Source organism: Choloepus didactylus, chromosome X, assembly GCF_015220235.1.
Source record: "Choloepus didactylus isolate mChoDid1 chromosome X, mChoDid1.pri, whole genome shotgun sequence".
NCBI classification, from domain to species: Eukaryota; Metazoa; Chordata; class Mammalia; order Pilosa; family Megalonychidae; genus Choloepus; species Choloepus didactylus.
The window spans coordinates 49,653,159-49,669,531 of NC_051334.1; the positions used below are offsets into that span (position 1 = coordinate 49,653,159).

Consider the following 16,373-nt stretch of genomic DNA (forward strand, 5'->3'; position numbering starts at 1 on the left):
ATTAAAAATTCTTGCTCTGCAAATGACACTGTTCACAGAATGAAAATCCCAGCCATGGTGTGGAAGAAAATGTTTGCAAATCATGTAGCTGACAAAGGATTTGTATCCAGGATATATAAAGAACTCTCAAAACTCAACAGTAAGAAAACAAACAATCCAATTTAAAAATGGCAGAAGAAGACTTCTGAACAGACACTTCACCAGAGGATATACAAAAGTAAATAAACATATAAAAAGATGCTCAACATCATTATCATTAGGGAAATGCAAATTAAAACCATGATGAGATACCACTGCATACCTAATAGAATGACTAATCTGACAATACCAAATGCTGGAGGAAATGCGAAGCAACGGGAACTCCTATATATTGCTGACTGGAACACAAAATGACTCAACCACTCTGGAAAACAATATGACAGATTCTTAAAAAGTTAAGCATACACTTACCATATGACCCAGCAATCCAATATTTACTCTAAAGAAATGAAAATGTATGTTCACACAAAACCCTGTGCATGTTTATAGGGGCTCTACTCAAAATTGCCACAGATTAGAAATAACCCAAATGTTTTTCAATGGGTGAATAGATAAACAAGCTGTGATACATTCATATCACGGAATACTACTCAGCAAAAAAAAAAAAAAGAAACGAACTATTGATACACAACAACTTAGATGAATTTCCAGGGAATTATACTGAGGAAAAAAAATCTAATCCCAAAAGGTCATATACTACATGATTCCATTTATATAACATTCTTGAAATGACAAAATTATAGAAATGGAGAACAGATTAGTATCCTAGGAAGGGGATAAGGAATGGGATCTAAGAACGGGAATAAGGAGAAAGGGCAGTGGGCGTTGCTATAAAAAGGCAATATAAGAGATCCTTGTAGTGATGGAACTGTTCTATATCTTGACCATATCTATGTCAATACCATAATTGTGACACTATACTATAGCTTTGTAAAATGTTACCACTGGGGGAGACTAGGTAAGGGGTTCATGGAATCTCTCTGCATTATTCTTACAACTGCATGTCCCAAAATAAAATGTGTAATTTAAGAAACACTGCATATCTTATGATTCCATTTATATGACATTTTTGAAAAGACAAAACTATACCAACTCAGAACAGATCTGTGATTGGCAGGCGTTACAGGTGGAGGAAGATATGACTATAAACGGGTAGCATGAGGCAGTGTTTTGAGGTGATGAAACTATTCCCAACCCATAATAACATTTATTGAACTGTACAACAACAAAATCACTTTTATTTATATATTAATTTTTAAAGATTTAAAAGTGAAAGGAAAAATAAGATAAGGTGGGCCAAACAAGATGTCAAAGTCCAACTGAGAAAATTAACTCAGTAAAATCATTTGAAAGACAGGCAGGCTCACTAAGACTTTTCATTCCCAAATTCCATGTTGACATTATGTCTCCAGTTCACTGAGAAATGCCGTAGGCAATATCTGCAGGAAACCAGCAACTGCATTTATCACAAGGATATGAAGACAACTCCACCATCCACATGAAGACTGGCAAAGAAATGCCTTGAAACTCAATTCCAGGAAACTCTACTTCCTCTGAGGACTTGGTGTGCTCTCCCCTGATGGGTAAGGGTAAGCCATGTTACTGGTAACATTTCCCTTTTTGCTACGGCTGCCAGAAGGCTCAAAGAGAAATCTGCAACTCAACATTAGTATCTGCTATACCCTAAGTCCTGCACATGTCCACATTTTAACTTGGCCTTTATCTACTGTCTCTCATATTTCCTGTGATCCTAATGTTCATTTACAAATAATTTTCATTTTCTGTGGGAGATTCCTACATATCCCACAATAAAACAGAGGAAGGTACAGACAGACAACATACGTACCTGGGATTTGGCCATTTCTTGTTCTTCTTGGGAAAGGGAAGAGATGGGTGAAAGCTGCACTGGAATGAGGAGAGAAGAGAGCATATGAGAGACTCTATGAGGCTTTCAGTGCCCCAAATTACCTGCCCAGAAAATCCCTTACACTGGCTGGGTAAGTGGCTGCTCTGTGGAAGAGGTTGGGCAGTCGTGGTTTTAACAATAACCTGTGACTCTTTTCCACGTGTGAACATTGAACACAAAAGATTTCTTTTTTAAAGTTTTATACACATGTACTGACCCAGAAATTGTATTTCTAGGTATTTTCCTTAACGAAATACTTTATCATAATGTACTGTACATAATTTCTCTGTAAGTACTATCATTCCAGCATTGATTTCAACAATGCCTAATTTAAAAGTTTCTATATTACCCATAATAAGGGATTGAGAAGGAAATACAAGGGATGAAATACTATGCAGCTGTTAAAAATAATGTTGTCTGGAACTATATATTTATTATCTGGGCACTTTTCTGTACATATATCACCATTAAAATTTTTTTAAATGTTACAGAAAAAATGTTTAAGGTGGATTACATTAAACTTCTAAATGGGAAAAAAAGTAGGCTATAAAACCACAAGAAAACTATATGTTTAACATTTAAAAACACATACTCCTAAAAACTGTCTAATAACACTTAGAAAAATCTAAGAACAGAAATATAAATGAGGGGCAAGAGGGTGAAATTAGTTCCTTTTGATTTTTTCTGTTATTTCCTAATTAGTCTATAATTAAAATGTTACTTCTTTGTTAAACACCAAAGGCCTTATTTTTACAACTACCCATTATCCTAATGAAGGTTTTTAATAAACTTTCTATTTTGAAATAATCCACCAACTTTAAACATTTTGCCACAGTAGCCATATAATTCTACCTACTCATCTATCTATTCATCTATTTTGTAGACATTTGAGAGTAGGTTGTATACATCATACCCCTTGAACACTTAATACTTTCACATACTTTTCCTAAGAACAAGGATATTCACTTACATAACCACATTAAGTACAGTTATCAAGTTCAAGAAATTTAACACTGATATAAAGCATACAGTCTATATTCTGATTTTTTCATATGTCCCAATAACGCATTTCCTCCTCCATTATTAGATCCAGTTCAGGGTCATGTATTGCATTTAGTTGTTATTGTCTTTTAGTCGCTCTCTTTTTTTAATTGTGGAAACATACACAACACCAACTTGTCAATTTCAACTATTCCCCAAGCATACAATTCAGTGGGATTAATCACATTCATTATGTTGTGCTACCCTCGCCACCACCCATTACCAGGACTTTCCTATCACCCCAAACAGAAAACCTGCAGCCATTGTGCATTAACTCCCCAGTCTCCCTGCCTCCCCCCACCTGTACTATACTTTGTCTCTATGGATTTGCATATTCTAGCTATTTCATATAAGTGGAATCATACAATATCTGTTCCTTTGTGTCTGATTTCACTCAACATGATGTCTTCAAGGTTCATCCATTTAGTAGCATGTACCAGAACTTCATTCTCTCTTAATGAAGTTTTAATCCCGACCTCCCTGAGAGCCCCTGGCACCAGGCCCAGCTCACCCATCCCAGGCCCCTAACTCTGGACCGGGCCGCTAGTGAGGTGAGTCCTCTCAGGTGCTTCTTCTTCCTTCTCTACTCACAGACGCCGTGTTGCCCAGGAGCTGGATGGAGGGCCTGAGGTGCAGATTCACTTCAGCTGGCGCTTTCACACTAGATTTCCCCCGCTCCCGGCTGGGTCAGGAGGAGGGGGCAGAGGGAGAGCCAGGGAGGCGTGGCAAGGGGTGTCTAAGGAGGGGCCTGCGGCTTGGGAGTGTGGCTGAACCCTTAGCGCAGGTCACTCTGCTAGAAAATGTGTAAAATTCAGAAGTCAGTAGGCCCTATTCAATCCTGACTATTCCCCTAACTTTGTCTACCATTGAGCCCACAGATCTTCCCACTCACTGACCGCTCAATCCTCCATCACTCGCTCCACAAACCCCCACATCAATGACACCCACAACCCCTTCGCTCATTCCCAAGAACTCCCCATCACTCAGCCCAAGACCCCTTGTACTCGCCCCTCAACCTCTCTCTCTCTGTCTCTCTTGACATCAGATTTCCTGTTCGCTGCAGAGGCCACCGTTACAACTGTCCCCGAGAAGCACTTCCGCTTCGGGACCGACTCTTTCGCACCGCAGCCTAAAGCTTTACTGCGGCCCGTTCTGCGCACGCTCAGTAGTGGCTTTGAGACCGCATCTGCCAACAGTCAACATGAGGCCCCACCCCTCCGCTCTGCCAGCCGCTTAAGTTACAGGGGCAGTGGCGCAGGCGTAGAGGGAAGATGGCCGCACCTGGGACGTCGCTGCTGTGAGGCAAGATGGCCGCGCCCTTGGTGTTTCTTCCCCTCGAGGGCGGCCATGTTGAGGCGGTGCTCAGTTTGTTCCGTGGAGACGGTCATTCCTAAGACTTCAGAGAACAGACCAATTTTCTTCTGACGGGGAGGGAGTGTCGAATTAAAGAAAAAGTTCTAGCGGGAGGGAATTTGATGTCTTGAACGTGGAGGGCAACACTGGGTTTGAAGAAGGTGAAATGGAACAGGAATACGGCACGCGTGAGCGAAAGACCTCTGTGTGCAGAAAGACTAGGGCAAGGTCACTGGCTCCATCCAATGGCAGGGGCTAGGAGTTTACATACTAGCCTTTCCAGGACTAAGGTATACAGACAAACGAGAAGGTGAAGAATAAATAGCAATATGGGACACCAAAAGAAAAAAAAAAAAAAAAACACGGAGGGAAGAAGGGTTGTGTTAAATAGTAGCTGACAGGTTGTTTTCTCCTGGAAGGTGAACAGCCTCCCTTTGTCACAGGTGACAGTTATGCTGATCAAAACAGCTGGCCACACAAAGCTCGGGGGCAAAGAGTTTTTTGGTGGAGGGCACAGCTGTTGAAAAAGCCTTGAAGTAGGATTTAGTCTGGCATGTTTGAGGAACGGAAACAATGTCAGTTGTGTTGCGAATGTAGGAAGTGCCGGCCAGGGAGAAGTGGGCGGGGGTGGGAGGCTACCGAGCTCATATTTCATTCCGGGTTAGACGGGAAGCCACAAGAGAATCCGATTTTTAAAATACCAGTCTGAAGCAATCTAACATTAATATATAAAATGAGTGTACTATATATTTGACACTTTGTTTATTGCCTGTCTCCCCCCACTAAGAATGTCAGCTCCGCAAGGATTTGTGTAACCACCTCCTGCATGCCAGGTACTGTTCTAGACATTGGGAATATCGCAGGAAAAAAAACTAATAGTAATAATAATAATAATAATAATAATAATAATAGTCTGGGTTCAAACCTTGGCTCTGCCATCTACCAGCTGTGTGACCTAAGGCATGGCATTTAATTTCTCTGTGCTAAGTTTCCTTATCTATAAAACAGGGATAGTAACAGTGCCTACCTCATGGTGTTGTGGTGACATTAAATGAGTTGTTAATCGTAAAAGATTTAGCCCAATTCTGGGCACACAGCAAGTACTGTGTGTTTACTATTAATTAAATAAAATTAAATGTATGTATATATGAAGTTTTCTTAAAAATAGGAAGGAAAAAATAAAATAAAAAGATCATCTGCAGCTGTTTTGAGAATAGATTGCAGAGGGTAAGAACAGAAACAGAGACCAGTAAAGAGGATCTTGCAGCAGGTCCACAAGTGGTAATGGGAGCTCAGACTCAGTTCTGTGTCAGGCACCGTGTGAAGCACACAACCTGACCTGCTTCAGACAGTCAACACAACAGTCCTATGGCCCCCACTTTTCAGATGAGATCACTGAGTCCCAGAGAGATTAGGTAACTTACCCAAGTTCACACAAGTTCCCAAGGTCAGAGCCTTAACTTCCACTCAGTAATACTCTTCTTTGGAGTACTTGCCTTATACTTGCTGTGTCTGAGGAGCCTAGCACATGGAAGTGATCAATGAGCTCTGAGGGAGAAGATGAAGGAATAATTTGTAAGCAGCTGGAAAAGCTCACCTCACAGGTGCTTAGGATGGACCTGGACAGAAAACGCAGTGAGCCAACAACTTTCACATGACAAGACTAGGTAACTCTGTTGTCAAAGTACGTTTGCCCAGACCCCTTGACCAACTGGCTGTGCAAGAGAAATAACAATAATACTCTCTTGTTTATCAAATACCCCACAAAACTTCCAGAGGTATCTGAGGGGCCCTATTCCAGAACCATTAAAACAACCAAAGAATGATTATACCAGAAATATAGATGGAGCTTCCTAGCAGGCAAGGCAAAGAGAGGAAGCAGGAGAGTAACTCAGATCTCTTGCTGCCTGAAGGATCAGCACCTACTGGATACAAAGCTTGTTAGATCTCCAAATGCATTAGAAGGTAAGAAATAAGAGGGACAGAACCTTTACGGCCCATCCAAGTCTGGCCCCTTACAAAACCCAAACATCACCCCCACCACCCTCTGTGGAGAGGGAAATCTTTTAGGGTTGGAGGGTGTTGGGGCGCAATGATTGCCACCTACAAAAATGTTTCTGTCCCAGAGCTCAAAGTACACATCCACAAGCTGTGTGAGGGCAGATTTTCTGCTGCTGAGTCAAGACCACCACTATCTCCCCTGGGCATCCTCTATCATCAGTCCCTACAGAAGCAACCTCCTCATGCAGTACCCTAAACAGCAGGTGGCTACGTGAAGGGGTGTAGAAAGCTGACAAGTAGCTGGTCCCACTATGGAGTCTGCATGATGTGACACTCCCACCTAAAGACAATGAATGAGAGAGGCCCCTCGCTTAGCTGGTGAGTCATTACGATTGCTCTAAAGACACATTTTATCAAAACTATGGAACTGTTGCCAATTGTGAGCAACAATTCTGGACCACAAGGCCACAGATGAAGTTAGCAGAGCAACTGCACAGAAAGAGCCAGGTCCCTGGTGACCTTGAAGCTGCCACACCCAGCCCTGAACTACCTGCCTCCAAGAGAAGAATCCCCTTCCCTCTTCTTGAAGCCACTGGTTTTTGTGGTGGGGTCGCTACGTGCAGCCTAACTGAATCCTGAACAATATGTCAGATTTTTCTATCTTGGCCAATGTGTCAGTAAACGGGAGTCCTAAGACGCTGATGCGGGGGAATAATAGTGAATGAAAGGCAAATTAGGAGTGATTGAGGGCAGGGAGGGGCAAAGGGTGGTGGAATGGAGGTGAATAAGCAGTAAAGTGGAGTGAATGTGGTCATGTGCAGCAGCGTGAGGGAATGACTATGCATTAGATTTTGAATTACTTAGAGATTATGGGGGACACTGAGTAAATGGTGGGCCAATTTGGCATAAAGTGAAAAAAAGGTGAGGGTGGGAACAGATGTTGAGCAAAGGAGGCAATGAAAGGCAGTGAATGTTAATGGCATTAATAAAGCATAAGAGTGCCTATTGATATGAGTACCGAGGATCAGAGTGTGAATGATAGTGGTTATATGACGCATAGTATGAGTGAAGAGAGGCAAACTTAAGGGGAAAGTAAGGGTGAATGAGGGTAACGCAGGGCACAGAGAAGAGTAGGGTTCACAAGGGGCACAATAAGAGGGAATGAGGATGAATACACAGTGGGATGTGAATAAATGAGTGAATTCAGATCGCATTTGTTTGCGTGGAAGTACCATAAGGGAGTAGGAGAGTGAATAGAGGCAAATGAGGGGCAGAGTGTGATTAGATAGGGCAGTGTTCCAGGAGTGTGGGAGATACATGGACCCTCGTATGAATCAGCAGAGGTGACTGAGCTAAAGACTGTGGGTGAATGGAGGTAATGTGGGCAGAGCAAGAGGGAATGGAAATAAAGATCAGAAAAGGGGGAGTAAATGAGGTATTGTGGGCAAAGGAAGAGGGAATAGAGGTCACATGGCCCAGGGTGAGTAAAGAGAAGTAACATGGGACTCAACGCAAGTAACAAGTGATGAATTCGATTAACCTCCCCCCTATGTGGGACATGACTCCTAGAGGAATGACTCTCCCTGGCAACGTGGGACACAATTCCCAGAAATGAGATTGGCCCTGGCATCAAGGGATTGAGAAAGCCTTCTTGACCAAAAGGGGGAAAGAAAGGTAACAAAATAAGGTTATAGTGGCTAAGAGATTTCAAATAGAGTTGAGAGGCTATCCTGAAGGTTACTCTTATGCAAGCTCCAGCTAGGTATCACAAATGGCCACAGTATGCCAAGCTCTAACCAATGGTAGTCCCAAAATACCTAGGTCCCTGTCTGAGATTCTATAAAAGATTCACTCACTAAGTTTATCTCTCAGAAACTTAAATCCACCAGTGTTCCTATGCCAGACAAGTCCTAAAACCCTGAGGCAATAGCCTCTTTAAGAACAACAGTCAGATGCAGCCTCCTTCCCCATAATGTCGACACCCCTTTTCAATATGAACAAATTAGGGTGGTCACTGCCTAGACACCCTGAAGATCGAGAGAGTGATTAAACGAGAGGAAGGGGAAGCAACAGACAAGATAGGATTTAACAAAGGATTATGAATACTGAAACTTTATATAAACATATAAGTATATATATGTACTTTTTAGATGCTAGGGTATTAGAATACCTAGAAGGAAATACTGAAATGGTGGAAATATAATCCATAACATTCTTTGAAATTTGCTCTATAGCTACTCATTAAATTGTACTTTGAAAGTTATCACCTTTCTGTACATATCATATTTCACAATAAAGAAATAACTGAAACTGTGGAACTGTAACCCATAACATTCTTTAAAATTTGCTAACTACTTGTTAAATCATACTTTGACAGTTATCACTGTTAGGTATATATGTTAAATTTCACAATAAAAAAGGTATTTTTTTAAAAAGTGATGAATTTGAGATGAACTGTGACTGAATGGGGGTACTGTGGGGCAGAGTGGGAGTGAGTAGACATGAATCAGGAGAAGGTGGGTAGCCTGAGGACAATGGGGGTTACATTCGGAGTGAATTTAAATGAATGAGGTATACAAGAGGCAGAGTGAGAGCAAGTGGAAGCAATGAGGAGAAAATCAAGAAAGAATGGAGGTGACCAAGCATAAAGTGTGAGTATATATGGGTAACTTGAGGTAGGGTTTGATTGGGATTAATATGGGACAGAGTTCCAGGAAATGGGAGTAATGTGGGGGCAGTATGTGAAAGAACAGAGGTGAAGGGGGTGCAGAAAGGGTGAATGGGGGAAATAAGCATCAATGACCAGAGCTGAAGGATGGGCCAAGTGAGAATGAATGGGAGTTCATCTTATGCACAGTGTCAGGAACTAGAGATGAAAGCAGAAAATGAGAGTCTGAGAGTAAATGGAGGTAAGTAAGGAATATGAAGTGAGAGAACTTGTGTCTTGATAGTAGAGGATTAAGGAACAGCAGTAATATGAGGCCCAGTGTGAGTGACCATAAGTGAATGAGAAGCAGAGCAAATGAATGGAGGAATAAGAAGTAGAGTGAAAATGAAGGTGAAAAAGCAGTAGAGTGAGTAAATATATGTAATGTGGGGCAGAATGCAATTGAATGGGGGTAATGTGGGGGCAGTAAGTTGGGGTGGAATGGGGCACAATAAGTGAAGAGAAGTGAACGAGGTTGTCAAAAATGAGTAAATGGAGGTTATGAGGAGCAGAAGGCAAGGGGATGGTGGTCATATTTTGCAGAGCATGAGGATTTGGAGGTGGTAGTGGGCAACACTGTAAGCAAAGAGAGCTCAGCAAGCAGGGGGAATGGAGGCAATGAGAGGCAGAGTGAGTGGAAATGGAAGTGACCAAGTGGTATAGCATAATTAATGAAAGTAGAGGGGGGCAGTGTTCAGGGATAGAGAGGAGTGTGGGCCGACTGTGAGGCTCACTACCTAAATTCTATCTTTTTCATGTCCCCACCCCTTTCTCCCTGTATCTTTCTGACATCTGAGTTTCTCCCTGTCTTTGTCCCTTTCCATCTTTGTGTGTATATCTGTATCTTTCTTTCTTGTGTTCTGGCTCTTGGTCTCTGACTAAGCTGGCACTTGGGAAGGTGGTGAGGTGCCCAGCCTGCTGACTTCTGTGTTCCGGAATCCATCACTTCAATTTTGCTCATAAAGCCCAGAGTTCCAGAACGCCCCTACTTCGGGCAGAGGCAGGGTGAGTTTGGAGTCTGCTGGGAGGGCTTGTGAGTATAGTAATGGAGGCCAGAGGCACTGTGGTAGTGCTCCTGGCCATGCTGACAGTTGCCTCTGTGGACGCAAAGATCTACGAACACTGTGAGCTGGCAGAGAAGCTAGAAAAGGCTGGCCTCAATGACTTCAAGAGCTACACCATTGGAGATTGTAAGACTCTAGCTGCCCCAGGTCCTGTCCACACCCCAGGCCACCCACATCACTTAGAGTCAGGTCCCCTTTGTCCTATATCACCTTCCTGGGCCAGGACATGATACTCTTGGTCATCCCCTGACTGGCTTGATGCGTGGTTTAACCAGTTCTAACGTCATCACCAGCATTGCCTTCACAACCATCACCTCCTTCTCCACCATCAAACTCACAGTATCATTATCACTGATATCTCACCAGAATCACCAACCTCAACCCACCCACCAAACCGAGATCAGCACCCCAACAGTTGAGATGACAACCAGCCCTATCCCCACCCCCCGATCCTGGCCTCCCCTATTCCTAGGCCCCATGCCTACCTGCTATCTCCCCTCTCTCCCTGACTCCAGGGTTGTGCATGGCACACTATGAAAGCGGCTTTGACACCTCCTTCATTGACCACAATCCCGACGGCAGCAGTGAATATGGCATTTTCCAGCTGAACTCTGCCTGGTGGTGCGACAATGGTGTTACACCCACACAGAACCTCTGCTACATGGATTGTCGTGGTGATTATTGGGGATTCCATGTATACCCAAGCCCTGCCTGGCCCTACTCCCACACACACAGAAGGCAAGGTTGTCTAGGCCATACTCTCCAGCAACAAGCAGAATTAGGAAAATGATGGGGAAAGAGCGAAGTTGCCTGGGCTGTTAGAGACGCCATCCTGTATCCTTACCTAGACTGCACTGAAAGGCTGTCTAGGCCAGGAGAACTCAGAGCTCCCAAACCTCACCCATAATGGAAGTTAGTTTTCTGGGACTCAGAAAATACAGGAAAGTTGGCTCCATATGGAATGGAGGGAGAGATTGTCCTGATTTGGGGTTGAGGTTTTGCAGGATAAGCCAAAATGATGGTTGAGGTTGTCCAAGCCCTGAAGGAAAAAGCAGTTGTCTGGCTGTTGGAAGAGAAACAAGCTACCTCCATGAAGGAAGGAGAGAAGAACTTACCAGACAAGGGTTTATTGTTGTTGAGGAAAAAATAAAAGCAGTTGCTCAGGATGGCCAAAATGGCAGACAAGGTTGTCCAAGACATGCCAAAATGGGAACTGAGGTCATTTGGGCCCAGCCCAAATGGAGGTTGAGGTTGTCCAACTCCTGCCAAGATTGGCCAGCCTGAAGGTTGAAGTTGTCTAGGATTGGCAACCATAGAGGTTGGGGTAGTCTAAGATAGACTAATGCAATTATTGAGAATTTTCAAGACCAGCTGAAATGAAGGTTAAGTTTGTTCAGTTCTAGTCAACATGGAAGTTGAGGTAGTCCAAAACTAGCTCAAATAGAGATTGAGGTCCTGGACCAGTCAATATGTAGGCTGAAGTTATTTATAATCAGTCAAAATGACAATTGAGGTCATCTAGAACTGACAAACATGGCAGTTGAGGTCCTCCAATAATCAGCCAACATGGTAACTGAGATTATTCAGAACTGGTCAACATGGTTGTTGAGGTTATTCATAACTAGTCAGAATGGCAGTTGAGGTCATCCAGAACTAAGAACCATGGTGGTTGACAGGACTAGCAAACATGAAAATTGAGATCATTCATAATCGGTCAAAAGAGGAGATGAGGTTATCCGGGACCTGACAGCATATGTTTGAAGTCACCAGGACTGATCAATCTTGCAGCTGAGTAGTTCCCCAACCAGCCAACAGGTGGTTGAGGTAGTTTCAGACCAGCCAGTATTGCAGTTAAGATCATTCATTACCAAACAAAATGACAGTTGAAGTCATCTAGAACTGGCCAACACAGAATTGAGATTGTCCAGGACCAGCCAACAGGACAGTCAAGGTCATTCAGGATCAGTCAGCATGGTTTTTACAGAACCAACCAACATGGCAGTTGAGGTAATTCATAACCAGCTGATAACCGAGTCAAGGTCATCTAGAATCAGCCAGTGAGGTGGTTGAGGCTATTCAGGCCCCAAGGAACCAGGAACACTTGGTTCCTCTATACATTGTCACCCTGTAACCAATGCACCAGATCGCTATGTCCCTCTCTTCCCTCCAGACCTGCTCAACCGCCATCTTCTGGATGACATTATGTGTGCCAAGCGAGTTGTGAATTCACAGGAGGGAATGGCGGCCTGGTGAGTTCATGGGATGGTCTACACCCTGGGCAGCCTGGGTTAGTGGCACTACCACCCCATCAACCTGTCTACTTCATCCTCACGCCCTTAATTTTACAGGGATTCCTGGAAGCGGCACTGTTCTGGACATGATTTATCTCAATGGCTCAAGGGGTGCAAGATGCGTGTGAAGGTTCACCCAGTGAAAACAAACACATGACTCAGATTCCCAGAGATACAGATTTTTTTTTCTTTTCTTTTCTTTCTTTTATGGCTTTAATAAAGGAAAGTATCTCTGAACAATGCAAGAGACTCTCTGATGCCTGACTTCCTTCAGTTTTCCAATGTCTGGAGGTACCCCTATTCAATCACTCCCCCCATATATTCACATCTCTAATCAAGGGATACCAGATCACTCAGGGGGACAGGACAGTATAGCAATTAAGAGCATAAGTTCTCCCAGGTTCAATTCCCAGCTCTACCACCTACTAGCTGTGTTGCCTTGGATGAGGTACTTAATTTCTCTATGCTTCAGTTTCCTCATCTGTAAAGTAAGAATGATAATAATGATAGAAACTATCTCATAGAGATTTGGGGAGGATTAAATGGGTTAAAGTTTATTAAGCACATAAAGTTCCTGATTTGGAATTACAGGGGTGGGGATGATGGGATATAGAAATTGGCTTCCCTTAGTATCACTCTCACTCGAGGTCACAATGGGGTCTTTAATCAAGACAGATGCCTTCCCTTCAGGGTAAAATGGAATTGGTTTCAGTTTACATGGGACTTCCAGTCCATGGGACTTTCAAATGGATGCCATGATAATTAAAAAATAAAAATTAAAAAAAAAAAAGCCTATCAGGTAGTTCATAGTTAAAATTCCACATCCTCCCACATGTTACCATTCTAATTCTCAGCACCTTTAACCCCTCTTTTATGATCAAAGTCCTATATTTCAAGTGATAGAGTGGGAATTAGGTCAAGAATTCAATGGATATACAAGGTAATAATTTCTCTTTACAGAGGGTCTGGTATTTGAACTTGCCAATCTTCCTGTCTGTGCCAGCCAGCCACTGGAATCAGCCACCCTCACTGTCCTTGAGTACCTCATGTTCTTTGTACCCTTTGGTTGGGGGTGGATACTCAATTACCCAAAGCCTTGCTTCCAGCGTTCACTTCATCCAAGATAAGCACAAATGATCATTAAAACAGCTATTTGCCACTGCATACCAAGGAATGCCCATGTCCCCTTCCTAAATACCTGCTGGATTTCCCCTACCTTCAGCCCCGATCAGCCTAGATAACCAAATTTTACATCTCCCTGAGGATCCACAGAGGGTGCCATCACTCTGAGTACCAATTTCTGAATGCAACAGAGTTGTACATCAAAAGTAGCAGAAACCAACTCTGGGGAATTTAAGACAAAAACGGATCTTTTAAAAGCCTATCAGGGAAAAAAAAAAAAGGTTTGAAACTCACTATAACAGTGACAGACACATAGAGGACATCTAGACAGGAAAATTTAAAAAATTAAACTGACACATAAATAGACCCTGAAAGAGGTTTACATCCCCCACAGGCCAAGGTTAAGCACATTTTACTGGTGAGGAGCAATGTAACTGTCTAAGTGGGTGGAGAGCTGCGGGAAGAGGGCTAGCACCGCCCACCGATCTACCTGAAAAGGGCTCTGGGAGGAAGGACTGAAAGGCTGTTGGACCAAAGGAAGACAGCTTAGCAGGGTGCGGGAGAGGAAAGTTATTCCACGCCCAGGTCAAAATTTCAAATGGATGCCATGATAATTAAAAAATAAAAATTAAAAAAAAAAAAGCCTATCAGGTAGTTCATAGTATTTCTGGGAAGGCTACATGTTCAAGCTCAGAAACAGGCAGGGAATACACAGAGAAACACAGCCAAAATCATGCACACAGAAAGAGCTTGGGAGGAAATGCTGGCAATATCATCTGCTACTGCTACATCTGAGAACTCGATTTGATGTCTCAGTATTATTTTCTTTACATTGCCCTGATCGTGTTTCCTTTCTAATAATTTGGAACATTTACAGTATATTTTTGTTGCTGTTCCTTTAGCGGTTATCTTTAAATCTGTAACTTTTTATCATTTGGTAATCTTTGTTTTCTCATAGATGTCAATTTATTCTGCACTATGAGAGATGAAAAAACAGCTCTTAACAATGGATTTTATTAATTTTTTGAGTTTGCTACTAAATATGGAAATTTACTTCCCTTATATCATTTCCATGGGACTATGCTTATTGAAATTAATTAAATAGGGTTTCCCAGATTAACAGTGAGGTTTGATTTCAAATTGAAGGATCTTATATACTCAAGACTTCAAAAGATTTCAGTCTTTAATGACCTCTCCTATGTAAAATGACCATTCAATATACACCTACAATAGCAATAACAATTGCAAAGTTTTTTGCTTCAGGACTTTGGAATTCCTTCTGCCTGGAATACTCTTCCCTTTACTATGACTGGCACTTTATTTTTCAGTTCTCAGCTCAAATGAGAGGCTCCCCAACCATCCTAACTAAAGCATGATCCCCACCTCACCTTTTTCTGTCTTACTCAGTGTGGTGCTGCAGCTCCTGGAAGATACTCATGTATTTCTAAATGAGTAAATTAATGAAGTAATTAAATTATCAGGGTTTCTGAGATTTCTGATGTACTGTAAATGCTTAGGCTTTTCTATGAAGGATTTTTCATTGTCAGTTCATAAGGTTTCTCTTCTCTCTGAGTTCTTTAATCCAGCAGGTGATTTAACTTCTGGAAGGTTTTTCTCATATTCAGGACAGTCATAGGTTGGCTCTTCTACATGAGTTCTCTGATGTACAGTGAGTTTTGACTTCTCTCTGAAGGCTCTACTACACTTACTACATTTATACGGTTTCTCTCCTGTATGAATTCTTTGATGTATAATGAGATATGATTTCTGGGAGAAAGCTTTCTCACATACATTACATTCATAGGGTTTCTCCCCAGTGTGAACTCTCTGATGAATAATGAGATATGATTTCTGAATGAAAGCTTTCTCGCATTCATTGCATTCATAGGATTTCTCACATTTTTCTCCTGTATGAGCTCTCCGATGTAACATGAGATATGACTTTCAGGAAAAGACTTTCCCACACACAGTACATCCATCAGTTTTTTCTCCTGTATGAATTCTATGATGAGCACTGAGACTCAACTTAAGGGTGAAGGCTCTTCCACAGTCTGAACACACATAAGGTTTCTCTCCTGTATGAGTTCTTTGATGTCTACGCAGTGTCGATTTCTCTCTGAAGGATTTGCTACAGTCATTACATTCACAGGGTTTCTCTCCTGTGTGCATTTTCTGATGTATACTGAGGTGTCCCTTTTGATTGAAGGTTTTCCCACATTCAGAACATTCATAGGGTTTCTCTCCTGTGTGAGTTCTCTGATGTATGATGAGCTTTGTCTTTTCTCGGTAGGCTTTGCCACATTCATTGCATCCATATGGTTTCTCTCCTGTATGAGTTCTCTGATGTACATGCAGTGAGGATTTCTGTCTGAAGGATTTGCCACATTCATTACATTCAAAGGGTTTCTCTCCTGTGTGTGTTTTCTCATGCACACTGAGGTGTACCTTCTTGTTGAAGGCTTTTCCACATTCTGTACATTCATAGGGTTTCTTTCCTCTATGAGTGATCTGATGAACAATAAGGAGTGAATTCTTACTGAGGGTTTTTCTGTACTTAGCACATTCATAGGGTTCCTCTCTAGGCTGAGTTATATTAGGCTGAACAAAGGATGAGTTACGATTAAGGCTTCTCCCATACTCATTATGGTCATGGGGTTTCATTCCATTATTCTTCTCAGGCCTGCCATGAATTAAAAATTTCTCACATCCATTACATTCATAACATTTCTGTGGTGCAAAGCTTCTGTTATGACTGAATAAGCCTAAACTATCTTTAAAACTTTTCCCATATGACTTATATATAGGGTATTTGTACAGAAGAAATCACCCATGTGCTCTGAGGAAGTGAG

The 16,373-nt window shown here is 42.3% G+C and overlaps 3 protein-coding genes across 10 annotated transcripts in view; 1 reads left to right on the top strand and 2 right to left on the bottom strand.

Annotated features, from left to right (window-relative positions):
- Nucleotides 1–4,113, bottom strand: part of ZNF182 (zinc finger protein 182) — a 108,579-nt gene extending 104,466 nt beyond the window's left edge. Inside the window, exons 1-2 of one of the 8 annotated variants that reach the window (XM_037821886.1) lie at nucleotides 3,352–4,113; nucleotides 1,886–1,944 (exon numbers count right to left, since the gene is read on the bottom strand). In XM_037821886.1, coding sequence (XP_037677814.1) covers nucleotides 1,886–1,944; nucleotides 3,352–3,501 — 209 coding nt within the window. In that variant the 5' untranslated portion in view covers nucleotides 3,502–4,113. Of the gene's footprint in view, nucleotides 1–1,885; nucleotides 2,491–3,351 lie in introns of those variants that run through there. The other 7 variants (XM_037821889.1, XM_037821888.1, XM_037821887.1 and 4 more) reach the window with 7 other exon arrangements.
- Nucleotides 4,114–10,092: 5,979 nt separating this feature from the next.
- LOC119523800 (sperm acrosome-associated protein 5-like) lies at nucleotides 10,093–12,559 on the top strand. Its single transcript, XM_037822605.1, has 4 exons — nucleotides 10,093–10,237; nucleotides 10,627–10,785; nucleotides 12,282–12,360; nucleotides 12,460–12,559. The coding sequence occupies exons 1-4, from the start codon at nucleotides 10,093–10,095 to the stop codon at nucleotides 12,557–12,559; spliced, it is 483 nt and encodes a 160-aa protein (XP_037678533.1).
- A 2,513-nt stretch (nucleotides 12,560–15,072) lies between these two features.
- On the bottom strand, nucleotides 15,073–16,185 carry LOC119522128 (zinc finger protein 182-like). Its single transcript, XM_037820800.1, is given in 1 exon segment — nucleotides 15,073–16,185. A coding segment is annotated over 1 exon segment (1,113 nt).
- Nucleotides 16,186–16,373: the final 188 nt, after the last annotated feature.

Coding starts and splice junctions, on each gene's coding strand:
- LOC119523800 (XM_037822605.1), top strand. CDS start 10,093: ATGGAGGCCAGAGGCACTGTGGTAGTGCTCCTGGCCATGCTGACAGTT. Junction 10,238..10,626: donor GAGCTACACCATTGGAGATT/GTAAGACTCTAG, acceptor CCCTGACTCCAG/GGTTGTGCATGGCACACTAT. Junction 12,361..12,459: donor CAGGAGGGAATGGCGGCCTG/GTGAGTTCATGG, acceptor TTAATTTTACAG/GGATTCCTGGAAGCGGCACT.